Source organism: Nicotiana tomentosiformis, chromosome 3, assembly GCF_000390325.3.
Source record: "Nicotiana tomentosiformis chromosome 3, ASM39032v3, whole genome shotgun sequence".
Classification (NCBI taxonomy): Eukaryota; Viridiplantae; Streptophyta; class Magnoliopsida; order Solanales; family Solanaceae; genus Nicotiana; species Nicotiana tomentosiformis.
Window position 1 is genome coordinate 66,392,948 of NC_090814.1, and position 27,565 is coordinate 66,420,512.

The 27,565-nt window shown below is 37.5% G+C and overlaps 2 protein-coding genes across 2 annotated transcripts; both read left to right on the top strand.

Annotated features, from left to right (window-relative positions):
- Window positions 1-8,901: 8,901 nt before the first annotated feature.
- Window positions 8,902-9,363, top strand: LOC138907939 (uncharacterized). The gene has a single exon (XM_070198566.1). It carries the CDS (start codon window positions 8,902-8,904, stop codon window positions 9,361-9,363), a length of 462 nt encoding a protein of 153 aa, XP_070054667.1.
- Window positions 9,364-20,381: 11,018 nt separating this feature from the next.
- On the top strand, window positions 20,382-23,322 carry LOC104100830 (WEB family protein At2g38370-like). The gene is made up of 2 exons (XM_009608171.4): window positions 20,382-20,676; window positions 21,625-23,322. The coding sequence occupies exons 1-2, from the start codon at window positions 20,503-20,505 to the stop codon at window positions 23,056-23,058; spliced, it is 1,608 nt and encodes a 535-aa protein (XP_009606466.1). The 5' UTR covers window positions 20,382-20,502; the 3' UTR covers window positions 23,059-23,322.
- Window positions 23,323-27,565: the final 4,243 nt, after the last annotated feature.

The window sequence follows — 27,565 nt, forward strand, 5'->3', positions numbered from 1 at the left end:
AGCAGCAAGTGTAGTATGAGTACGTAAATCAACGCGTACCCAGTAAGTATCCCGCCTAACCCCGAAGAAGTAGTGACGAGGGGTTGACTTTGACACTTACTGGTGGTCCAATAATATCAGGTACAATAAAGAAGTGAATAAATATGAGACAGAGTAATTATATGAAACAAACAAGTATAAAATACGTGGTACAATTTTTCTCTTTACAATTTACTCAAGCTCTCAACTGGAAAGTTCCCTCCGTAATCGGAGCATATATACATAGATATAGGGGATTTCATCAAAGAGGTTGTCGTAATTCAAATCAAGGAAGAACCCTCAGATACACTGGCTTCTTGCCAAATATTACGCACGATTCTAAGAGGATAATATATATATATATATATATATATAGGAAGTGCCGAGGCGTGCGACACGATCCAACATAAAAGTAAACTGTGCACTGCTTATGGTCGAACGTCGCGAACAATAGATGCATCTATTAACCTGCCGAGGCGAACGGCCCGCTCGCATGAGAGTGTGGTACATAAATCCTGCCGAGGCGAACGGCCCGATCCCATAAGAGTGGTAGAAGAAAATACCCCGCTTGCGAATCATACGTGCGATGCAGTCAAATATAAATTTAAGGAGATCTCCCAACTCGCGAATAATACTTGTGACACAGTCAAATATAATTTAACATTAAAAATCCTATCTTTTTCTTGATTCTTTTCAAAATGAGGGAAATCAGCTTGTAGCTTTTTAAGGAAATTACCCCGCTCGCGAAACATACATGCGACGCGGTTACACATAGATTTCTTAAGCTATTATGGTATTCCTCAATCCTTTTCAAAATTTATGAAGTTCAAATGAAATCTTTTTAAATCTTAAATTCTTCAATTTCAACTCCTTTCAAAATAGTTAGTAAGCAAACTCAATCTCGCTTCCTCTCTAGGCAAACAATTAAACAAAAATCAATAACAATATCAACAAGGTATGATGTGAGCCTAAAACTACTCGGACATAGGCATAGTTAGTAGCTACATACGGACTCTCATCACCTCGTGCGTACGTAGCCCCACAAATAGAAGCACACAATAATTTAGTTCACCTATAGGGTTAATTCCCTCTTACAAGGTTAGAAAGGAGACTTACCTCGCTCCAAATTTTCATAACCGGCTCCCAAAGCCTCCCTAACACCTCAAACCGATGCTTGTCACTCCAAATCTAGTCAAATAAGTTGCAATCCAATCAAAATATACTCTAATATTCATAATTAAACAATTTATAAAAATTTCCAACTCCGTTCGAAAAGTTGATAAAGCAACCCTCGGGCCCACGTGCATGGATTCCGAAAATTTTCGAAGATAACCATTACCCATAGCCTCACGAACTCAAATATATAATTCATTTCCAATTTCTTACCCAAATTCGTGGTTAAACTCCAAAAATATCAATTTTTAGGTTTTCTACCAAAACCCCTCAATTTCTACTTATTTCCATGTCTAAATCCATATATAAACCATGTATTTAACTTGCAATAGGTGGGAATCACTTACCTTGACGTAGATGATGAAGATGGAGCTCCAAAAATCGCCCCAAGACCGGCTCCCATGGAGAAAATGAAGTGAAAAAGAGCCAAGCCCTTGTTTTTAAAGAACACACTGCCCAGCCCCGTCCTTCGCACCTGCGGTCCTTCACCTGGCCAGCCTTCTCCGCACCTGCGAATCTAATGTCGCTTCTGCGCCCTCCGCACCTGCGGTCAAAACCTCGCAGGTGCGGGTACACCAGATATCAGGTACCTCAACTCTTCTTCAAATTCCAAATTCGATCCGTTAACCACCCGGAATCCACCCGGGGCCCCCGGGACCCCATCCAATCACACCAACCAGTTCCAAAACACATTATGAACTTAGTCGAGCTTTCAAATCACATCAAACAATGTTGAATTCATGAATCGCACCCCATTACAAGCTTAATGAACTTTAGAAATTTCAATTTCTACATTCGATGCCGAAACATATCAAATCAGGTCCGATTGACCTTAAATTTTGCACACAAGTCATAATTGACATTACGGACCTACTCCAACTTCTGAAATCGGAATCCGACCCCATTATCAAAAAGTTAACTCCCGGTCAAACTTCTCAAAAACCTTCAAATTTCTAATTTTAGCCAAATGACTCCAAAATAACCTACAGACCTCCAAATCTACTTCCAGACGCGCTCCCAATACCGGAATCACCATACGGAGCTATTCCCAGACTCGGAATTCCAAACAGACATCGATAACATTGAAATGCACTTCAACCCAATTTATGAAACTCTTCCAATATGCCAACTTCCACAATAGGCGCCGAAACGCTCCCGGGTTATCCAAAACCCGATCCAGATATATGCCCAAGTTCGAATTTATCATACGAACCTGTTGCAACCTTCAAATCCCGATTCTGAGATAGTTTACTCAAAAATCCAACCTTAGGCAACTTTTCCAACTTAAAGCTTCCGAAATGAGAATTTTCTTTTCAAATCAACTCTGAACTTCCGAAATTTCAATTTCGACCATGCGTACTCGTCATAATACCTGAAGTGAAGTTGCTCATGGCCTCAAACTGCTGAACGACGTGTTAGAGCTCAAAACGAGCGGTCGGGTCGTTACATTCTCTCCCACTTAAACATACGTTCGTCCTTGAATGTGCTAAGAACTGCTCTAGGGTCGTCCGAAATCACTGTTTAATGCCTCGTGCACTTACCCGTGCTGCCACAACTCAGTTAAGCACACTAGCTCGAGCTAGTCTGAAGATTCTCCTTTTTATTTACTTAGACAAATAAGCCTTAGAGTCCAATTCCAACATCCTTAATTCTCTGCCAGGCCTGTTCCCATCATACGAACACCGTATCAATCACTACACAATGTACTGATACATGATTGCATACCTTTGCTGAATTCACACTATGCACTGCATAACTCACATGACCATAATAACATCCTCTGATAACAATAGCCGAAATTCCACGAATCTGATGCTCACAATGCACCTCATGATATATATAAGTCTTGTTCCAACTCTTGCAATACCGCCACGATGGAAGAGATGTGTAGAAATTCATAACCAACTGCAGAGTCAACAAATCATTGAATCTCTCCCTTTGACTAGAATCATCACCCCATTAAGAACCAAATAATGGTATTTGCTCCTTAATATACTTCATATAATCCGATCGCACTGATCCTAGATACAAAAATCTCATCTCACCCGGTATAAGCTGCTTAGGAAACAAGCCGCCCCAGGCATGACCAAAAGTCTCATATGATGCTGTAATGTGCCACTAAGCTACAAACTCGAACGTGATACATAAGGAAAACGAATCTCTGGAAGGGACTACTCAACCCATACAACTAATTAGACAACAGAAAAGGTGTTATGAACCTTCCCCAGAAAATGGAAAACAAAACACACGAAAATAGATATAGGGGACTGTAATCAACATCCCACTGTTGCGGCGTGCAACCCGATCCAAACAACAAATCCGTGGCAGCGTGCCACCCGATCCACACATAAAATCTATATAAAGAGATACTTACCGAGCTAGAATGCTCATTACTACAAAATATCCGAATATCAGCCACAAGCACGCTAAGTGCATAATACCATCCCCGAGGAGATAGATAGCGCCATACGCTACAAAACTCAAGCACAACTAAGGTGTGATATATGATTTGAATCTCGAGAGCCATCCTTCTCACATAACACCATCGCTATGCAGAACCTCAACACATAAGAATATTTTCCTGCCACAACTGTAATATTGAGTTTCATGTTAAAAATTTGTTATATTTCTTTTAAACTGTGACATATATGTAAAGTTCCCAAAGAGATATACGGTGGAGTATTGACTCGGATAGGAGATTCTTAATTAAAACGTGTCAGGTTTAATGTTTTCTATATTTTTGACTTTAAAAAACAAGTGTCGGGTCGTTAAAGAGTGGCCAAATATATCATTTTCCAACTTGAATGACCTTTTAAATGAAATGTCTAAAAATAAGTAACTTTTTTAACATGAAAGAAAGAAAAGTAATTTTATTCACGTATTTATATAGATCAATGATTATTTAAGCAATGAATTCCCAAATTAAACAAGATATATACCAGACTTGGACCTCGGACTAAAAGCTGTCTCGGGCTTTGCAAAAAGTACCAAGTGTCCCTAGTGATTCGTCGTAAATATGACCGACTATTTGTATAAAATTCCAAAACCGTTTAGCTGGCCCAATGGCTTTCATCAGCGAGATGGTCCAATATGATGAACAGGATTGACATTAACTTAAAAGATCTTTTTCCATTTTTTGTTTTAAAAATTAAAACCGGAGTTTGTTGACCTTAAGGTGTTGAATCCTTTTTTTGTTTTCTAATGGGGAAATGAAGAAAACGCAGAATCTGATATTGATTCGAGTCATTTTTCACTACAATTTTCGGGATTCCTGCTCCAAATTAATAACTTGCTGCAACTGATCGACATGTAAGCACTATTTTCTCTTTGTTCAGTAAATTATCACCAAATACCCTCCCCTAATATTGTCCAAATAAAAAGTTCTATCCCTATGTCTCCAACTTCAGCCTCGAGCACCAGGTCATTTTAAAAACTTTAGGTCCAAGCAAACATTAAGAATGATATTTAAATCATATCAAACAGTGTCTAAATACTTATTGTTGATATATTAGTTTGACAGCCTTATAAGAAAATGGAAGAATATATAAAAACAAATATTTCATATTTTATTTTTTATTTTAAAAATAAAAATATTTGCTCTAATGGAAAAAGAAGAATGAAAACAAAAGAAACCATATATAGCCGATAAACAGGCCAGTTCATAAATAAGTCTATTTGATGATTATTCCTTAAAACACTAGATAGAGAACGTAACTATTCTATGCTCGCATGTGATTACCTGATAGGTCACTTTGAGTTTTAACCTTTATTTCTATGTTTAGAGATCTCGATAACTCCGTTTAGCCTTTCTCGATTTGCATGCGCAATCCGTATCTTTTTTCGAAAATATTTTTATGTGAAAAATTGAAGAAAATGTGAAATTTTGCCTTAAAACTCATTTGAGTTGACTACGGTCAATGTTTTATATAAACGGACCCATATCAGTATTTTGACGGTCCTGTTGGGTCCGTATCGTGATTTGAAACTTGAGCGTATACCCGGAATCGAATTCGGAAGTCCCTAACTTGATTTAACGTAATTTGTTGAAAACTAGTAAAATGAAGGCTAAAATAATTCCTAAGTTTGACCGCAGGTTAACTTTGTTGCTACCGGATTTGGATTTCGGTTCCGAAACTTGGTATAGGTTTATTTCACTATTTATGACTTGTCTGCAAATTTTGGTGCAAAATGGAGTTGATTTGACATGATTCGAACGTCCGGTTGTAAATTTGCATGTTCTTAAGTTTCTTTGAAAATATCATTTATTTTGATGTCTGATTCGTAGTTCTAGGTATTATTTTGGTGATTTGATCGCGCGAGCAAGCTCGTATGATGTTATTACACTTGCGTTCATATTTGGTTTGGAGCCCGAGGGGCTCGGGTGAGTTTCGAACGCGTGGCGGAGTGTTTGGTAGAGTTAGGAGTCCGCTGGTTTTTTTTTGCATAGGTCTCAATTCTCGCAAGTGCAAGCTTAGGATCGCATTTGCGATAGTAAGAGGAACTCTGTCAGGTTCGCATTCGCGAACAGTTTCTTCGCATTTGCGATGCGGTGCTGGGGTCGGTTGGTTCGCATTTGCGATCAAAGTGGTCGCATTTATGGATGCACCATGTTCGCATTTGCGAACAAAATCATCACATTTGCGATGACAGCGGAGATGTGAGATCTTCGCATTTGCGATGGATATCTCGCATTTGTGGGGTTCGCATTTGTGGGGTTCGGGTCGCAATTGCGACATTTGCACCTGGACAAAAAGTTGAGGGACGGGATTTTAACCTCACTTTTCATATTTTGGAACCCTAAATACTCTAGAGGCGATTTTCTAAAAGGATTTTCTTCCCAAAAATATTGGTAAGTAACTTTAATCTTTTTCCTTTCAATTACATATTACTTTTCATGTGTTTTCAATATTAAATCTAGAATTTTTATGGTAGAAATTAAGGATTTGGGTAGAATTGGAGTTTTTTATAAAATTGAGATTTAGACCTCAAATTGAAGTCAAATTTCGAAACTAATCACATAATCGGGCTAAGGGTGAATGGGTAAGTGGGTTCTAGTCCAAATCTCGGGTTATGACCAAGCGAGCTCGGGGTTGACTTTTATTGACTTTTTGGGAAAAGTGTAAAGATCTTTGCGTTATCTATTGTAATTGATTTTCCTGGCATTATTTGATAATATTAAGTCGATTTTGGTTAGATTTGATTGGTTTGGAGGCGAATTTTAGAAGAAAGGTCGTGGTTGAGCTTTGAGTTGATTGCGGAGTGAGGTAAGTATTGGATCTAATCTTGATTTGAGAAAATCAGGAACCCTTGAACTAATGTTATATGAATTACATCTGTAACGGCGTATATGCGAGGTGACGAGTGTATATACGTTGTCAAATTAATTGTTTCTATGCTTTCCCATATTTCATTAATTATCTTATTCCATGTCTTAATTGTTACATGCTTTAATTGCTTTCTATGTCGTAACTTGTTACTTATCATTTATCTACTCTTGTATTAAAATATTTGTTTCTTCCATGATTTTATGATTAATTGCTACTTGCCTTAATTGCCTTACTTGTACTCTTTAGCTGTCATATGTTTGGCTTGTCTGTTGCTTTGTATTAATTATAGCATTCCTTGATTAGGTATGGGGTTTCTTTATTGCTTTGTTTTCCTATTCTTTAATCGTAAAGATTCTTGTGAATTGAATTGTTGAATTGTTGAATTGATTACAATTATTGAATTTGTTTATGGATAGGGTTGCACGCCTCAACGGTTGTGATATGGTGGAATAAGAGAGGATTTTGATATTGATATGGTTGGGATCGAGTAGCGCGCCGCAACAGATTTTACATGTGATTTTGATATTTATATGGTGAAATAAGGGAAGATTATGATATTGATTCTGATTATATGGTGGGATCGGTTGTGCGCCGCAACAGATTTTATATGTGATTCTTGATGTTGATATGGTGAAATAAGGGAGGATTGTATTTGTACGGTGGGATCGGGTTGCACGCCACAACGGATTGTGTGTGTTGTACTCTTTATTGTATTGTGTTAGCTTTCAGTATTTTCATATGAGATTCTGAGGACTAATTTTTCTAGATTCATTGATTTCGAGGATTGAGTTTATTTTTATTAGTTAACTGCTTTGAAGTCATTTCCTATTTTCCTTTTCTATTATTATTATTATTATTATTATTATTATTATTATTATTATTATTATTATTATTATTATTATTATAATACTGTGTATAGGTTATTGTAAGTGACCCGCCTTAGCCTCGTCACTATTTCGTCGAGGTTAGGCTCGACACTTACAGAGTACATGGGGTACTTCTTATGCAGATTTTGGAGTTGGTCCCAGCGGTGGTTAGTAGATTGCTCGGGTCCGGTGCTTGACGGAGACTTGAGGTACAACTGCATGGCGTTCGCAACCCTGAAGTCCCCTTCTACATTACTCCAGCGGTTTATTTCATTTCAGGCAGTTATGCTTTCATTTAGACTATTATTTATAGTACTCTAGTCGCTCGTGTACTTGTGACATAAATTATGAGATTGTATCTAGATATCGCTGTTATTTTGGTTTACTCACTGTATTTCAGTTATTCAGTTTCTTGGTTATAATTTAATTTGAATTGTTAAAATGGCTAAAAATAATTTCTAACGTTGGCTTGTCTAGCAAGTGAAATATTAGGTGTTGTCACGGTCCTGAGGGTGGGAATTTCGGGTCGTGACAAGTTGGTATTAGAGAACTAGGTTGCCTAGGTCTCACGAGTCACGAGCAAGCTTAGTAAAGTCTGGAGGATCGGTACAGAGACGCCAATACTTATCTCCTAGAGGCTATGAAGTCTAGGAAATATTTCACTTCTTTCCTTCTCTATCATACGCTTTATTCTATCATTGATGATTGAACCATTCTATTCTTGTTTACTCGCAGATGTCAAGAACACGCACAACATCTACAGTCGGAAAGGAGCCGAAGCCCCCTGTGACAGCTACTACTAGGAGTCGAGGTCGAGGCCGAGCCAGAGGCAGAGATCAACCTAGAGCTCGAGTAGCATCACCCGCAATAGATCCTCAGGTAGATCTTGAGGAGGAGGTCCCAGCTCAGACCATACCCGTCGGACCAGCTCAGGCCCCATAGGGGTTCATAGCCACTCTAGTGCTTCAGGATGCTCTAGTCCGTTTGGTGGGCCTTATAGAGGTGTAGCCCAGACCGATGCATTTCCGGTGGCACTAGTCATCTCTCGGGCTGGGGGAGGAGCACAGACTCCTACTACTCACACCCCGGAGCAGGTGGCTCCCCTATATCAGACTCCAGCAGCCCCGTCAGTTAGGGTGGTTCAACCAGTTGTTGCGCCACAAGCCGGTGATAGGCCCGCTATGTCTTTTGAGGCTTTGTTGAGGTTGGATAAGTTTACCAAGATCTTCCCTATTCATTTCAGTGGTGCACCTTCTTAGGACCCACAAGATTATCTAGACCGCTGACACGAGGAGTTGCAGAACATGGGCATAGTTGAGACCAATGGGGTCAACTTTGCAGTGTTTCAGATGACTGGTTCCGCCAAGAGATGGTGGAGAGATTATATGTTGACTAGACTAGCTGGTTCGCGTGCACTTACCTAGGACCAGTTTTCACAGCTATTTCTAGAGAAGTTCATTCATGTCACTCTAAGAGAGGATTACCGCAAGCAGTTTGAGCGCCTTCAGCAGGGTAGTATGACTGTTACCCAGTACGAGACTCGATTTGTGGACCTAGCTCGCCATGCCACTATCATGCTCCCTACAGAGAGGGAGAGAGTGAGGAGATTCATTGATGGGCTCACTTTCACTATCATGCTACAGATGGCCAAGGAGACTAGAGATGATATTTCTTTTCATAGGGCTATAAATATTGCTAGACGGATCGAAATAGTTCGTGGTCAGGAGAGGGGGCCGGTGTCTGATAAAAGGCCTCATCATTATGGTAGTTTCAGTGGTGCCTCATCTAGAGGCAGGGGTACTTTTGGTAGAGGCCATCCTTCCCAGTCATTTCAGTCAGCGCTTCAGGCATCTCAAAGTGCTTCAGGGAGTCATGGTCTTTATGTATCTCATTGTGGGCAGCCAACCTATAGTGCACCATCAGCTCCTATTAGTGCGCCTCCAATCCAGAGCTATCACCATGGTTATCTGGCCCGTTAGAGTCAGCTTCAGCAGCAGGATGGGTGTTTTGAGTGTGGAGGTACTAGTCACATCATGAGGTTTTGTGTGAGATTATTGGGCGGCATGCCACAACAGAGTTCTCGTGCCATGGTCCCGGCATCGATTACTCCACCGCCTGCTCATCCAGCTAAAGGCAGGGGTCATGCAACCAGAGGTGGAGGTCAGACCATTAGAGGTAGAGATCAGGCCGTTAGAGGTAGAGGCCGGCCAACTAGAGGTCGTCCCAGGGATGTAGGTCAGAGTGGTGGGGCCCAGCCCCGATTTTATATTTTCCCAACTAGATCTGAGGCTGATTCATCTGACGTCATTATCACAAATATTGTTTCAGTTTTCTATAGAGATGCTTCAGTTCTATTTGATCTGGGCTCTACTTATTCCTACATGTCATCCTATTTTGCTTCATATCTGGTTGTGCCTCGTGATTCTTTGAGTTCTCTTGTGTATGTGTCCACGTTTATGGGAGATTTTATTGTTGTAGATCATGTCTATTGATCGTGTGTGATTACTATTTGGAGTCTTGAGACTAGCATAGATCTTCTAATTCTTGATATGGTAGATTTTGATATTATCTTGGGTATGGATTGGTTGTCACCTTATCATGCTATATTGGATTGTCATGCCAAGATGGTGACCTTAGCCATGCCAGGGTTGCCTCGGTTAGAGTGGAGAGGGACTCTAGCCATTCTACCAGCAGGGTTATTTTTTATGTGAAGGCTCAACGTATGGTCGAGTAGGGATGTCTAGCATATTTGGCCTATGTTCGTGATTCGAGTGCGAAGGTTCCTTCCATGGATTCAGTACCTATTATGCGTGAGTTTCCAGAGGTGTTTCCTGCAGATCTTTCGGGGATGTCACTCGATAGAGATATTGACTTCTGTATTGATTTGGCTCTGGACACTCAGCCTATTTCCATTCCACCATATCGCATGGCCCTATGGAGTTGAAGGAATTGAAGGAGCAATTACAAGATTTGCTTGATAAGGGATTCATTAGACTTAGTGTCTCGCCTTGGGATGTGCATGTGTTGTTTGTGAAGAAGAAAGATGGATCGATGGGGGTGTGGATAGACTATCAACAGTTGAACAAGGTCACTATCAAGAACAAGTATTTGTTTCCGATGATTGATGGCTTATTTGATCAGCTTCAGGGTGCTAAGGTGTTTTCAAAGATTGGTTTAAGGTCTGGCTACTATTAGTTAAAGATTAGGGCATCTGATATCCCTAAGACGGCTTTTCAGACTCAGTGTGGACATTATGAGTTCCTAGTGATGTCATTTAGGTTGACAAATGCCCCAGCAACATTTATAGATTTGATGAACCAGATATTCAAGAACTATTTAGATTCTTTTGTGATCGTATTCATTGATGATATCTTGATCTACTCGCGCAGTCGAGAGGAGCATGAGCAGCATCTTCGAATTGTACTTCAGACTCTGATGGATAGTTAGTTACATTTACATGCCAAGCTTTCAAATTGTGAGTTTTGGTTAGACCTAGTTGCCTTTTTGGGGCATGTTGTTTCGGCAGAAGGCATAAAAGTGGATCTTAAGAAGATTGAGGTAGTTAAGAACTGGCCTAGACCTACTTCAGCTACAGAGATCCGAATTTTCCTGGGTTTGGCAGGTTGTTATCGCCGATTCGTGGAGGGGTTTTCATCCATAGCAGCCCCATTGACTAGATTGATCTAGAAGGGTGCTCCATTCAGGTGGTCGGATGAGTATGAGTTGAGCTTTCATAAGCTCAAGACTACTTGACTACGGCGCAATGTTGGTGTTGCCCACAAGTTTAGGATCTTACACGGTATATTGTGATGCATCTCGTATTGGGCTTGGTATAGTATTGATACAGGCTGGAAGGGTGATGGCATACACATCGCGGAAGTTGAAGGTTTATGAGAAGAATTACCATGTTCAGGATCTAGAGTTGGCAGCCATTGTTCATGGGCTGAAGATTTGGAGGCATTATCTCTATGGCATATCATGTGAGGTGTTCATAGTTCATCGGAGTCTACAGTATTTGTTCAAGTAAAAGAATCTCAACTTGAGGCAGAGGAAGTGGTTGGAGATATTGAAAGATAATGATATCACCATTTTGTACCATCCCGAGAAGGCCAATGTGGTGGCCGATGCCTTGAGTAGAAAGGTTGTGAGTATGGGTAGCGTTGCGTACATTCCAGTTAGTGAGAGGCCTCTAGCATTAGATGTTCATGCTTTGGCCAATCAGTTCATGAGGTTAGATGTTTCGGAGCCCGATCGTGTTCTAGCTTGCATGCTCTCTCGGTCTTCCTTGTATGAGCGCATCATAGAGCATCAATATGATTACCCCATTTGTTTTTCCTTAAGGACACGGTGCGACACGGTGGTTCCAAGCAGGTTATTGTCGGAGATGATGGGGTTTTGCGGATGCAGGGTCGTATTTGTGTGCCCAATGTGGATGGGCTTCGTGAGTTGATTCTTGAGAAGGCCCATAGTTCTCGGTATTCTATTCATCTGGGTGCTACCAAGATGTATCAGGACTTGCGGCAGCATTATTGGTGGAGGAGAATGAAGAAGGACATATTTGCATATGTAGCTCATTGTCTGAATTGTCAACAAGTACAATACGAGCATCAGAGGCCTAGTGGCTTGCTTCAGAGGCTAGAGATTCCTGAGTGGAAGTGGGAGTGTATTAATATGAATTTTATTGTTGGGCTCCCATGGACTCAGAAGAAGTTCGACGCGGTATGGGTCATTGTGGACAAGTTGACCAAGTCGGCACATTTCATTCTAGTGGCAGTTACCTATTCGTCAGAGCGGTTAGCTGAGATCTATATCTGCGAAATCGTCCGTCTTCACAGTGTGCCCGTGTCCATCATTTCTAATCGAGGTACGCAGTTCACTCGCACTTCTGGAGGGCCGTACAATATGATTTAGTCACGTGGGTTAAGTTGAGTACAACATTTTATCACATGATGGACGGACAGTTCGAGCGCACTATTTAGATAATTGAGGAGATGCTTCGCGCTTGCATTATGGATTTCAGGGGTTCTTGGGATCAGTTCTTGCCACAGAGTTTGCCTATAACAATAGCTACCGATTGAGCATTCAAATAGCTCCCTATGAGGCATTATACGGGAGGCAGTGCCGTTCGAGCGGGAAAAGGCTTGATTGTTGGGTACCGACTTGTTTCAGGATGCCTTGGAAAAGGTCAAGATGATTCAGGATCGACTTCGCACAGCTCAGTTTAGGGAGAAGAGTTATGCTAATCGTAGAGTTTGTAATGTTGCATTCATGGTTGGGGAGAGGGTATTGCTTAGGGTTTCACCTATGAAGGGTGTGATGAGGTTCTAAGAGAAGGGCAAGTTGAGCCCTGGGTATATCGGACCTTTTGAGATTCTTGAGAGAGTGGGTGAGGTTACCTATAGAGTGTATTGCCACCTAGTTTATCGGCAGTCCATCTGGTGTTCCATGTGTCCATGCTTCAAAAGTATCACGGTGATCCGTCTCATGTGTTAGATTTCAGCTCACTCCAATTGGACAAGGATTTGACTTATGAAGAGGAGCTGGTGGCCATTCTAGCCCGGCAAGTCCGGAAGTTAGGTTTAAAAGTTATCCTTCAGTTCGAGTACAGTGGAGAGGTCAGCCGGTCGAGGCAGCCACGTGGGAGTCCGAGTCGGACATGCGGAGTAGATATCGACACCTTTTCACCAGTCCAGGTACCTTTTGATATCCGTTCGAGGACGAACACTTATTTTAGAGGTGGATAATATGATGACCCAATTGGTCACTTTGAGTTTTAGCCTATATTTTTATATTTTGAGACCTCGAATAGCTTCGTTTAGCCTTCATTGATTTGCGTGCGTAATTCATGTCTTTTTTCGAAAATATTTTTATGTGAAAAATTGAAGAAAATGTGAAATTTTGCCTTAAAACTCATTTGAGTTGACTACGGTCAATGTTTGTGTAAACGGACTCGAATCAGTATTTTGACAGCCCCGATGGGTCTGTATCGTGATTTGGGACTTGGGCGTATACACAGAATCAAATTCGGAAGTCCCTAACTTGATTTAACATAATTTGTTGAACACTAGTAAAATGAAGGCTAAAAGAATTCTTAAGTTTGACTGTAGGTTGACTTTATTGCTACCGGGTTCAAATTTCGGGTTCGGAATTTAGTATAAGTTCATTTCACTATTTATGATTTGTCTGCAAAATTTGGTGCAAAACGGAGTTGATTTGACGTGATTCAGACGTCCAGTTGTAAATTTGCATGTTCTTGAGTTTCTTTGAAAATATCATTCATTTTTATGTCTAATTCGTAGATTTAGGTATTGTTTTGGTGATTTGATCACGCGAGCAAGTTCGTATGATATTATTACACTTGTGTGCAAGTTTGGTTTGGAGCCCGAAGGGCTCGGGTGAGTTTTAGACGCATGGCAGAATGTTTGATAGAGTTAGGAGTCTACTCGTTTTTTTGTACAGGTCTCAAATCTCGCAATTAATGTGATGACCTGATAGGTCACTTTGAGTTTTAGCCTTTATTTCCGTGTTTTGAGATCTCGAATAGATCCGTTTAGCCTTCCTCGATTTGCATGCACAGTCCATGTCTTTTTTCGAAAATATTTTTATGTGAAAAATTGAAGAAAATATATTTTTTTACCTTAAAACTCATTTGAGTTCACTACGGTCAATGTTTGTATAAATGGACCCGGATTAGTATTTTGACGATCCTAGTGGGTCTGTATCGTGATTTGGGACTTGAGCGTATACCCGGAATCGAATTCGGAAGTCCCTAACTTGATTTAACGTAATTTGTTGAAAACTAGTAAAATGAAGGCTAAAAGAATTCTTAAGTTTGACCGCAGGTTAACTTTGTTGCTACTGGGTTTGGATTTTGGTTCCGGAACTTGGTATAGGTTCATTTCACTATTTATGACTTGTCTGCAAAATTTGGTGCAAAACGAAGTTGATTTGACATGATTCGAACTTTCGGTTGTAAATTTGCATGTTCTTGAGTTTCTTTGAAAATATCATTTATTTTGATGTCTGATTCGTAGTTCTAGATGTTATTTTGATAATTTGATTGCGCTAGCAAGCTCGTATGATGTTATTACACTTCTGTGCATATTTGATTTGGAGCCTAAGGGGCTCGGGTGAGTTTCGAACGCGTGGCGGAGTGTTTGATAGAGTTAGGAGTCTGCTGGGTTTTTTTTTTTGCACAGGTCTCAATTCTCGCAATTGCGAGCTTAGGATCGCATTTGCAATAGAAGGAGTAACTCTATCAGGTTCGCATTTGCAAACAGTTTCTTCGCATTTGCGATGGGATGTTGGGTTGGGCTGGTTCGCATTTGCGATCAAAGTGGTCGCATTTGTGGATGTCCCAACAAAATCATCGCATTTGCGATGACATCAGAGATATGAGTTCTTCGCATTTGCGATGGATTTCTCGCATTTGCGGGGTTCGCAAATGTCGCAATTGCTACATCTATGCCTGGACAAAAAGTTGAGGGACGAGATTTTTGCCTCACTTTTCATATTTTGGAACCCTAAATACCCTAGAAGCAATTTTCTAAGAGGATTTTCTTCCCAAAAATATTGGTAAGCAACTTTAATCTATTTCCTTTCAATTACCCATTACTTTTCAAGTGTTTTCATCATTATATCTAGGATTTTCATGGTAGAAATTAAGAATTTGGGTAGAATTGGGAGGTTTTTTAAAATTAAGATTTAGACCTCAAATTGAGGTCGGATTTCGAAAGTAATCATATAATCGGGCTCGGGGGTGAATGGGTAATTGGATTCTGGTCTGAATTTCGAGTTTTGACCAAGCGGGGCCCGGGGTTGATTTTTTGGGAAAAGTGTAAAGATCTTTGCGTTATCTATTGTAATTGATTTCCCTGGCATTGTTTGATAATATTAAGTCGATTTTGGTTAGATTTGATTGGTTTGGAGGCGAATTTTAGAGTAAAGGCCCCAGTTGAGCTTTGAGTTGATTGCGAAGCGAGGTAAGTGTTGGGTCTAACCTTGATTTGAGTGAATTATGAATCCTTGAACGATATGTTATGTGAATTACGTGTGTAATGGTGTATATGCGAGGTGACGAGTGTATATACGCCGTCAAATTAATTATTTCTATGCTTTCACGTATTTTATTTATTATCCTATTCCATGTCTTAATTGTTACATGCTTTAATTGCTTTCTATGTCGTAACTTATTACTTATCATTTATCTACTCGTGTATTGAAATGTTTGTTTCTTCCATGATTTCATGATTAATTGATATTTGCCTTAATTGTCTTACTTGTACGCTTTAATTGTCATATATTTGGTTTGTCTGATGCTTTGTATTAATTGTGGCATTCCTTGATTTGGTACGAGGTTCCTTTATTGCTTTGCTTTCCTATTCTTTAATCATAGAGATTCTTGTGAATTGAATTGTTGAATTGATTATAATTATTGAATTTATTTATGGATCGGGTTGCACGCCGCAATGGTTGTGATATGATGTAATAAGGGAGGATTTTGATATTGATACGGTGGGATCGGGTTGCGCGCCGCAACGGATTTTACATGTGATTTTGATATTTATATCGTGAAATAAGGGAGGATTATGATATTGATTATGATTATATGATGGGATCCGGTTGCGCGCCGCAACAGATTTTATATGTGATTTTTGATGTTGATATGGTGAAATAAGGGAGGATAGTGTTTGTACGGTGGGATCGGGTTGTGCGCCGCAATGGATTGTGTGTGTTGTACTCATTGTTGTATTGTGTTAGCTTTCAGTATTTTCATATGAGATTCTAAGGACTGATATTTCTGGATTCACTAATTTCGATGATTGAATTTGTTTTCATTAGTTAAATGCCTTGCCGTCATTTTCTGTTTTCCTTTCCTATTATTATTATTATTATTATTATTATTATTATTATTATTATTATTATTATTATTATTATTATTATTATTTGATGATGATTATTATTATTATTCTTATGATGATGATGTTGCGTATAGATTATTGTAAGTGACCCGCCTTAGCCTCATCACTACTTCGTCGAGGTTAGGCCCGGTACTTACAGAGTACATGGGTCGGTTGTAATCATACTACATTCAACACTTCTTGTGCAGATATTGGAGTTGGTCCCAACGGTTGTCAGTAGATTGCTCGGATCTGGTGCTTGACGGAGACTTGAGGTACAGTTGCATAGCGTTCGCAGCTCTGAAGTCTCCTTCTACATTACTCTAGTTGTTTATTTCATTTCAGACATTTATGCTTTCATTCAGACTATTATTTGTAGTACTCTAATCGCTCGTATACTTGTGACATCAGTTCTGGGATTGTATCTAGATATCGCTGTTATTTTGGTTTATTCATTCTATTTCAGTTTATTCAGTTTCTTGGTTATCGTTTAATTTAAATTATTAAAATGGCTAAAAACAGTTTCTAGCGTTGGCTTGCCTAGCAAGTGAAATGTTAGGCGTCATCACGGTCCTGAAGGTGGGAATTTCGGATCGTAACATCGCACTTCAGCCGATAATTGAACTTGTGACATATAAATTTTCTAAAAGCCAAATTAAAGATTGATTCCAGAAGGTAACACATCTAGGAAAATGAATGGAAGCTTTCATATGTATTAACCAAATATGCCAAACTAATAAAAGAGTTAAGATAGACTTTATTACTATAAAATTTTGAACAACGCTAGCTAAGTGTTGAGATGTAAAATCTCTTGGATCCAGTAGTTGCCAGCATGTGCAGTTCCTTAATGAATCATGACAAACTTAGTAGTGAAATAAGTGGTTGGTGAATAGCATAATCATACTTGTAAAAATTCCACGGATTTATCATGAAATTGTGAGATGTTTTTATCATCATGGTGATTACCTATCAAACCTAATTTCAAAAAAAATAACTATATAGCACTCTCACCATCATATTCTTCTGTCTAAACTTGTTTGTGGGTAAATATTGAAGATAACAATTAATATATGCATTTGCCATCTTACATTTGATTAACTTGTTGATAACCTGATATGCTTAATTGATTGGGGCGAGGGGAGAATCGGTTAAATTCGTACTCTTTTCATAAATGTGTTCATTACGTGCATGAGCTTTTAAAGGACAGAGAGATTACTCATATTTTCTCGTTACCTGACGAATCATTACATTTTGTTACGCATACATAATTTTGAGGTAATACTCAACTTCATACTTAAAAGAGATATAATTAAAAGTAAATGAAATATAAAAATAGCAGGAAAGAAAAATGCATATCAGAACTCATAGATTGGTGGGTTAGTGAGTTTAATAGTATAATATTTTAAGAGAGAATGTGAGCGACTGAGCGGTCTTCCACTGCATTGCAAATTCGAAATATAGGTATTGGAAATATTTCTAAGGACACAAAATCATGAAATTACTCATATCTATACAGCGAATATATAGATGATCTTTCAGATGAAAAGTATAACTAAATATAAGAAAGGCGAAGTACAAATTTGACTAATTAATCCTGTCAAATCATTTCATCCGCGTACGTAGCCTCTCTCTTTCATATATACCAACACAAGTTTATTCATTTGACTTCCCCCTGGATCTCTTTTGACCAAATTAATGCTTATGGAGTAGTTAATACACCCTAAAAAAGTTATAGGACTAATTTAGAGAAACGGGATTAAGGGCTAGCTCACTTGGTGGCTCCCAACCCTTGTCTTCCAAAGGTGAGAGGGAGAGTTCAAACCCCATAGTAGCATAATATTCCTTTGCCCTTAAAAAAATTAATAACAAAGTTTATGCTACTATGATATATGCGGAAGGACAATATATTTAAACTATTTTTTCGAACGGCATGTGAGTTTGAGATCTTAGCGCTTGTCTATTCAACTATGTTAGACAAGCAATTAAAAAGAAAATAAATAAAAAAATTTAACGTTCTTCGTCGGAAAACGAAATATTCCATGGCATGAGAAAGTAAACAATTGGATTTAGTAGTAAGTTTTTAAAATGGGAAAGTAGGGTGAGCTAAAAAGGATATAGAAAAATTTCATTGAAATGAATGGTTAAAGCTAAGACCCTATAATCACGGAAAATTCCATTGGCAATCAATTGCGTGTGTGTGTCCATCAATAATGGGATGGAATTGCAAAGTGAAATTCCGTGTATTCTCTGCTTTTTGTTTCTGCTTTTATTGTTGCATATAATGCTTTCTCTCTATATTTGCACTTTTTCTCTTTAGTCAAATCAATCTTTGCTAGTGCCGACTGCCTTCTCAAAGCCGGAAAATAACTTTACGAGCATGGCAAGATCAAAAAATATATATCTCATTTATTTCTCTCTACCAACTTCCTTTAAAGAATCCCTTCACTTATATGAACAAACAACAAAAAGGAGAAAAGAAACAAAGAGACCTTCGAGGAAACTCCACATTTGACCACAGCCCTATTCCCCCCATTTTCCTTGGGGGATGGGGTGGAGCTATAAATTTTGTTGGGGTGAGGGTTTAGAGAATTATATAGGCTTTGCTTAAATTTTGTATATTCAAAATAAATAAATAATTGCAAATTCAATAAATAAAACGAGCTATGTGTTCGATGATCATAGAAATATACTATATCATACCAAAAAAAAAAAATATATATATATATATATATATGATAGTTTGTCTAACCTTAATAAATGAGCAGAAACGAATCTAAAGTTTTAATTCAACAAGTGAGAAGTGTTATTATTCCTTCATAACAATAGGTCCGCATTTGAATGTAAATATAGTATATATATTTTGAGATTGTTTTAAGGGCAGTCTGGTGTACTAAGCTTCTGCTGTGTGCGGGGTTCGAGAAATGGCCGGATCACAAGGGTCTATTGTACGCAGTCTTACCTTACATTTCTGCAAGAGGTTGTTTCTATGGTTCGAACCCCCGGTCTCCTAGTCAAATAGCAGCAACTTTAATGGCTATGCCAAGACTCCCTTTCATTGATGAAGTAACCGTTTTCCATAAGAAATTCGAAGCATTAACCATAATCATAACCGTTTTACACATAAATTGGAACAAATTGAGATATTGTGACAAGGGATTTTTAATTTTCCTGTGGTCCTTGGTATACCATTTAAAAAACAAAGTGAAAATCCATCCTTTTATACTCCTTTTCACAGTAATTTCCTAATGACAGTTGATGTACTAACGACCACTTTCCCCTTTAAGCTTTAGTTTGTCCCCTCCTTCCTCTTTTTTCATCTGCACTCACACATATACACATACACGCTCTCACTGAACACGACTTGGATTATTGGTTTGTGCTCTGTAAACAATGGAATGGTAAAAACAATGGTCCTATTTTTTGACTATTCCAAACATAATCATCACCATCACAACCCAGCCATTATTTTCATCAACCTCTCAATTTCACTGCAAATATCATTACATTTGTTCATTCCATTTGTCTAATTACAGATTTAAAATGAGTGATCTTGAACTACCTATTATTCTTGTAGTAATTTTTGTTTTATGACAACGAGTATGAACTTATAATATATACTCCTCGTTCATTTTAAATTAACTTGTTTGACTAGGCAAATTTTTAAAAAAAAAAAAATTGAAACTTATGGTTGATATTTGCATGATTACAAAATGAAAAATTTAAAGATACTCCCTCCGTTCACTTTTACTTATTCACTATGGACTTTGCACACCCCTTAAGAAATAATAAATGAAGTGCATAATTTACCATGATATTCATATTAATTGATGTATATTTTTAATGGATTTGAGAAAATGATTTGAAATGAGTAATTAATATTGTGGGTATAACATGAAAAAAGAAATTGTTTTCTCTTGATATACTAAAAGTGACAAGTAAAGATGAAAATCTATTTTTTAGAATAATGCACAGTTAAAAATGAACGGAGGTAGTAAAGTAAAATGGTATATTTAATACATCATAAAACTGAGAGTTTTCATTTTAAAGAATTATGAGACTTTATATATAAGTCTGTAGTCTGCACCCTGCTGCTCTCATACTATAAATGAACCGTTGTCATAAATACCTTGGCACCCTGCTAGTTAATTAACTCCTCATTCACTCACTTCAACATTCTAACCAGCATTCATTTCTCTGTTCCTCTTTTTATTCAGCTCTATGGCTGGAAATGGAGAACCGGCAGCGGCTGAAACCAAGAAAATTATCTGCAATCCAAGAGTGGAAATTGACACATCTCTGCCTTTCGAGTCGGTGAAGGAGGCTGTGGACCATTTTGGGGGCAGTGGCCCTTGGATTCCCCATCACTTACTCCGTTTACCACCTCCCGACGATGTAAGTCCAAACTGCCCTTTGTCTTTTTCATTTCAGAGAGTTTCTAGCCGGGGGCTGAAGTACAATTGTCACAATTGATCTAGTAATTTCAACTACATGGAAGTCAAACCTGAAGCTTGGCAAATTGTCATTTAGAAGGGTTAAGTTAACTTTGTGATACCATATAATCTTGGTTATTATGACACTCACCCTATGCTGTAGCAGCTTAATTTGTTAGATTTTTAATTTCTTTAGTTTTTCTGTTTTGTTGGTGTGCAAACAAAGTATCACATTCGAGCTAATAATAAAAAGAAGCTACATATAACTACGGATATTCTTAATGGTGTGAGTGTGTCTTCTTTCGGGAGCCTAAGGTGAACAATATCACACCATGTCAAAAAGTGTTAGGCTGGCTTTGTACAACACTGGTTTCCCTTCTTGATTTTCCTTGGGTTAGATCTAATATGAACGTGTCGTGATGTGCCTACTGGCTTGAAGTTGCAAATTTTTACTCGCAGGAGTAATTTTCCTGATTTTTGCCTTTGTTGATATTTCTGGGGGTGAGGTCGTACATGCCTAAGAAACTCACAGTTAACTTCTTAAGTTAGGATACTAGTTTGTGTACAATACATCCTATTTTTCTCTCTGCTGTTCCATACTACTAGTTACTAGGTGAATTAACATGAAAGTTCAATTCTGAATCTAATTAGTCTTCTTGGTCGCAATTCTGCCCATAGACAGTTGGTGGTGATTAATGCTTTGTATTAGCTGTTGCACGCATTAGCAACATGTAAAATGGCAGTACAGTACACAGGCCAGATGATCATCGGTGTTTTATCATTTTACATACATTTCATAAAAGCAGTTATAGTATGTTTAAAGAGCCTTTTGATGATAATGCATAATTGGGTACTAGCATTTTGGTGTTTATCAACACATTCACTGATGAGATTCTACTGTTGTTGGCAGCATGATAGGGAAGTTGTAGACGTGGGCAAAATGGAGGAGCAAGCAGTAAAATTTGAGAAAGACTTGATTGTGAAGGAACAGGAGGCCCTCAATGTTTTGAGGGAAGTGGAAGCAGCTAAAAGATTTGTTGAAGGGTTGAAAGTAAATTTGATGCAAGAAGTGTCTGAGTTTGTGTCCAGTTCCGGTTTAAATCCGGAGAGCCAAACACCAACACCTAGCGAACAGTCAGCAGAAAACTTGAGTCTTTGTCCACTTCAGTCCCCGGGACATGTATTAATGGAATTGAACCAAGCAAAATTAGACCTTAACAAAATGTCAATAGACCTTACTGTAATTAGATCTTCTGTTGAGACACTGAATAAGAAAATGGAGAAAGATAAGGTAATGCTCGACAGAAGCAGTCAGAGGAAGTCCCTCACTTCAGCAACAGGGTTCTCCATTGAGGAAAACAACACAAATGGAGACAGTTTTGATAACTCTATGAACAAAGAGCTCAAGCAGTTGAGCTTTGAAGCAGAGCAATTCAAGAAAATGGCAGAAGCTTCAAGATATGAGGTGATGAAGGCAATGTCAGAGATCGAACGAACAAAGGCAAGTATTAGAATGGCTGAAATGAGATTGCATGCTGCGAAAAAGATGGAAGAAGCAGCTAAAGCTGTGGAAGCAATTGCTTTTGCAGAAAGGAAGGCTTTATTGAATGGAAAGAATTCTTCCGATGTTGTTCAGCACAAACCCGAGGGGATCACAATTTCATACGAAGAATATTATGCTCTTGCCCGGAAAGCACAGCAAGCTGAAGAGCTATGCAAAACAAAATTCGTAGACACGAATACTATGCGTAGAACTAATGAAGCAAATCAATCTGAGGTCGCTATTACAAAGAAGATGGAGGAAACTACCAAGGATATTAGACACAACAGGAGTACTCTAGAAGAGGCTTTGGACAATGAAGATGGTACTCAAAGAAGTCTTATTGAACAAGATGGTTTCTATAGGGAGAGATCAGAGCATACGCAACTGCATTACTCGGGGCATAACTCAGCCAAATATAAGTTCAGAAATCCGCAGCCATCTCATACTAGTCATGGAAACCCTCGGCTGGTTGATGACAATGAACCAGACAATGTCAATGACAAACCTGTCCCTGTCTTTCGATCATCAATATCGATTGGAGATATACTGAGCAGGAAGCTGATTTTGCGAGATGATCATATTGTCATGGGCAAGCATATGGAAAGCCACACTGAAAGACAACATGTGTCTTTTAGCCAAATGCTGCGCGAGCAAAGTGGGATCATATTGAATCCTGCAAAGGCTACGAAAGATGGGAATGTACACAAGCAATACATTACTCACAAGAAGAAGTTTGGTTTCATCCAAGTACCACTTTCTAGGCAAAATAAGAAAAAGACACAACCTTTGAATATGAGATGATTTTTTTCATCCGAGGAATAACGTCGTCCGCCCTTGCTCCCACATCAGTATGTTGTTTGCTTGTTTACTAGGCTTGCACATGTTGGCTGTTTTTTTTTTTTCAGTGTGCATTATGCTGTCATATCTATTGTTGTTTGTTATTTGTGATTATTGGGTGTTGCCACTTTCTCTTCACGGTTGTTGTAGAGCTCCTCTTGAAGTAAGCGAGATCTAGTGCATTTTATCGCAAAAACAGTAAAACAGAATGCAGTTCCTTTCAAACCACTTGTAGTAAAGCGCTCATGTATTCGTTATTGCTGCTTCAGTAACAAGTCCTCACCATTCATATGAAATAGCGAAAGCTCATTGTCCAACTTTCCTTTGTTATATACTAGACAATAGACATGTCGATCAAAACACAAATCGATGTTATCTGGACATATCCAGATGTAAAATGTTGCAACTTAAACAGCGGTAGACGAATTCTTGCCTCCCCAGTACATGACAAACTTTAGTGTCTGGTGTCCTACGCGCTAAACATAGGAGTATACCCATATCTTGACTGGGAAGTTGCCGGAATTTGGATTTACTGAGACTGAATGGCCCATATTCCAATATTATAATCTTGGAAGCTGAGATTGGAGCAAATATATGTTGGTCTTTTTCTTTCTCAACTTCCTTGGTATTGTATGAGGCAATCCAAATCTTCAGTTCACTTTATGGCCTAAAATGAAATGATCAAATCCGTCTGCTCTCGCTATTGAGTCAACAACCACAGAAAGGCTAGGTAGATTGTAACTTTGGATGGTGAAGGGCCGTCAGTTGTCGTTGTGGGCCTTTATTATCGAGTGCGTGCTTTATGGACGTCATTACAATTCTAACCAAATCTTTTATGACACCAGTAGTCATGAGTGTTAATTTTGACTCATAAATATGCAATTCGTCAACTCATTCAAAACATTGATGGATTGAGCGAATGATATATTTATTTGGTTAAAATATAAGTGTAATTCAATCATCATGTGAATCGGCAACTCATCGCAACTGAGAAATCAATTATAACCATCATTTTCTTCCTTAATAAATTGATTGCTTGAATGAGTTCTTAAAGTTCTTTGTTTCTTTGACCATGCTATGTGAGCTTTAATTTAATGTTTAGTCTTATAAGTACCATCCATGGTTTCTCAAATAAATTCAATGACACACTCTTTACTTCATCTTGACTCAGATAAACTTCAATTGAATTCGGTTTAAACTTGACCCCAGTCGTCTTTCTAACATTTATAGAGTCACTCGACTAAAAGCAAAGAAGAAAATGGAGTATGGCGGTAGTCTGGTAGATAGCTGTTAGTCCCTTGACAAAGTTCTTCGGTAGATGTGGGTTGTGACAAGGATTTTCATGATGGCCTTGGCACACAATCTGAAAATTAGGGCAACATCATGACGGGCAGCTCGGCATGACGGACTGTGCGGAGTTGACAAACACACCTTAACGGAGGCAAGGCGCATTTTACATGGACGTACGTGATGGCATGTTCGTCGTAAGTTAATTGACATAAATTCGGGAAGAAAATTATTTTGAGATTACAAGTATTATGCTATTTCAAACAAGGGATAAACAAATTCGTGACGGTGAGAGGTTAAGTGAATCGAAGAAAATAAGTTTCGTCAAAGTTTGATATTTTGGGATAAAATACAACCCAAGCTAAAATACCCGGTATTTATGGACTAATACCATACATGGTACCACATGGCCATGATAGTGAGGTGTATAAATTGTGTTAAAAGTGAGTAGTATTTTAAGTAAATTGAGATAATTCTTAATTATGTGGATTATTGGTTAATGCGGGAATTAGCAAGTTAATTAAAATTTAGTGGGTAATTAATTATAATTATTTGGATAAGCTAACCCCCCCCCCAACCCCAACCCCCAAACGTGACAGCAAATTAGGTGAGAATTAATACTCAAATGAGTGACTCTTACACTATAAAACTAGGTGGCACAATTAATGAGATTGGTGGCCAAGTCATCACCCACTTTGATAAAAATAATTAAGAAAGATGTATAAGCTTGCTAAGCTTATGGATGGAATTCACAAAGCCATAATCAGAACGTGATGGCTTCAGCAAATATCATACAAGGTTATGATTAAATTCACAAAGTGATCTTACGGAATTGCTACAAAAATTCATACGAGATTTCATAAGGTAATAGCAACGGGATTTGCGATTTTAAGGGAATACGGTGCAATCTTTCTTAAGAATATCATACGGATTTTTTTCTACTTCGATCCGCTGTTACGTGTTATCGCAATCAACGGGTGTTAAAGGGATTGTCAAGAGAATCGGCTCAGGTATATTAAGGCTAAACTTTCCTTTATTTTGGCATAAGGCTGGCAAGTGGGCCGGTCCAGGCCCGGGACCGGCCCGGGACCGCGAGCCAAACGGCTAAACGGGCCAGGACGTTTGGTCCGGTTTTAGCGGGCCTGGTCCGGTCTCGTGGGCCGGTCCTATGATTTGGGCCCGTCAGTCCCATGACCGTTTGGCCCATCAGGGCCCGGGACCGGTCCGGTCCCTTAGCGGGCCTAGCGGGCCCAACGGCTATTTTTAAAAATAAAAAAAAATAGCCGTTGGGCTGTCAAAAATAGCCGTTGGCTATTTATAAAATAGCCATTTAACCCCTCAACTTTGTTTTAATCCCAAACTTTTTATAATTACACTTTTTCCCTATTTTTAACTATAAATACACCATCATTATTTTATTTTTTCTTACAAAATCATCAATCTATCACAATCTCTCTCTAATTTACTATATATATACTATAGTATAATATAGTATACTATAATATACTATATGTATAGCTTAAGATATATAAAAAGACAAAAATATTGTAAAGAGATATTCAAATCAATGCGTTATATTTTTATTATAGCATGAAAAATCATGGCAATATCTTTCTTAGTCTTCCTCCCCCTATGGAATGAGCACAACAAGGTGCTAATACCACCATTGAGAAGAAAAAGAAACTAATCAAGATGTGCCAAAATACAAGTTACATATTAATTTACATGGTATCTCTTACAAATTTCATAAATCCTTCAAGGTTCGGAGGAATTTTCGTTGGTGGTGGCGGAAATGAAGCTTGCTCATCACCGCTTCCAGGCGAAGCATCATCCTCCGCAAGTTCAGCAGGACTAGTGGGTGTATCATCATCCGGTTGCATTTCATCAAAATCTATTTCTTCATCATCATTTTCATCAATAGTTGGATTACCATAAAGAGCATTCATATATTTATGGTTTAATTGTTATATAAAACTATATATACATCTCATAAGATATATAGGCTATATTCGATATACATATATATATATAAGCCTATATATATACTATCGAATACGGCTTATATACTATAGTATAGTATAGTATAGTATATATATACTATATATACAACTTAAGATATATAAACTATATTCGATATACTATATATACATCTTAAGATATACTATATATACTATACTATATATACATCTTAAGATATATATACATCTTAAGATATACTATATATACTATACTATACTATATATACATCTTAAGATATACTATATATACATAGTATACTAGATATACTAGATATATATATAGTAGATATACATCTTAAGATGTATATATAGTATATAAATCGAATATAGCTTATATATAGTAAGATGTATATATATTATAGTATAGTATAGTATATATATAAGCTTTTATATATATGTATATCGAATATATCGAATATAGCTTATATATCTTAAGTTGTATATATAGTATATACTATATATACTATAATATATATACATCTTACTATATATATTATATATATCTTAAGATATATACTATAGAATATGACTTATATACTATGTATATATAGTATAGTGTGTGTATATATAAGATGTATATATAGTATAGTGTGTATATATATATATATATATATATATATATATATATATATATATATATATATATATATATATATATATATCTTAAGATGTATATATAGTATATAAATCGAATATAGCTTATATATCTTAAGATGTATATATAGTATAGTATAGTATATATATATAAGCTTATATATATATGTATATCGAGTATATCGAATATATATATATATATATATATATATATATATATATATATATATATATAGTGTGTGTATATATATATATATATATATCTTAAGATGTATATATATACTATAATATATATACATAGTTTATAAGTCATATTCGATAGTATACATCTTAAGATATACTATATATACATCTTACTATATATATATATATATATATATATATATATATATATATATATATATATATATATATATATATATATATATATATATATATATATAGCTTATATATCTTAAGATGTATATATATCTTAAGATGTATATATATCTTAAGATCTACTATACTATACTATACTATATATAGTATACCTTAAGATGTATATATAGTATATTTTAAGATGTATACTATGT

Excerpts from the sequence above, each read along its gene's own strand:
- LOC138907939 (XM_070198566.1), top strand. The coding sequence starts at position 8,902 with ATGACTGTTACCCAGTACGAGACTCGATTTGTGGACCTAGCTCGCCAT.
- LOC104100830 (XM_009608171.4), top strand. The coding sequence starts at position 20,503 with ATGGCTGGAAATGGAGAACCGGCAGCGGCTGAAACCAAGAAAATTATC. Across the intron at positions 20,677-21,624 it reads GTTTACCACCTCCCGACGAT|CATGATAGGGAAGTTGTAGA; the intron begins GTAAGTCCAAAC and ends TGTTGTTGGCAG.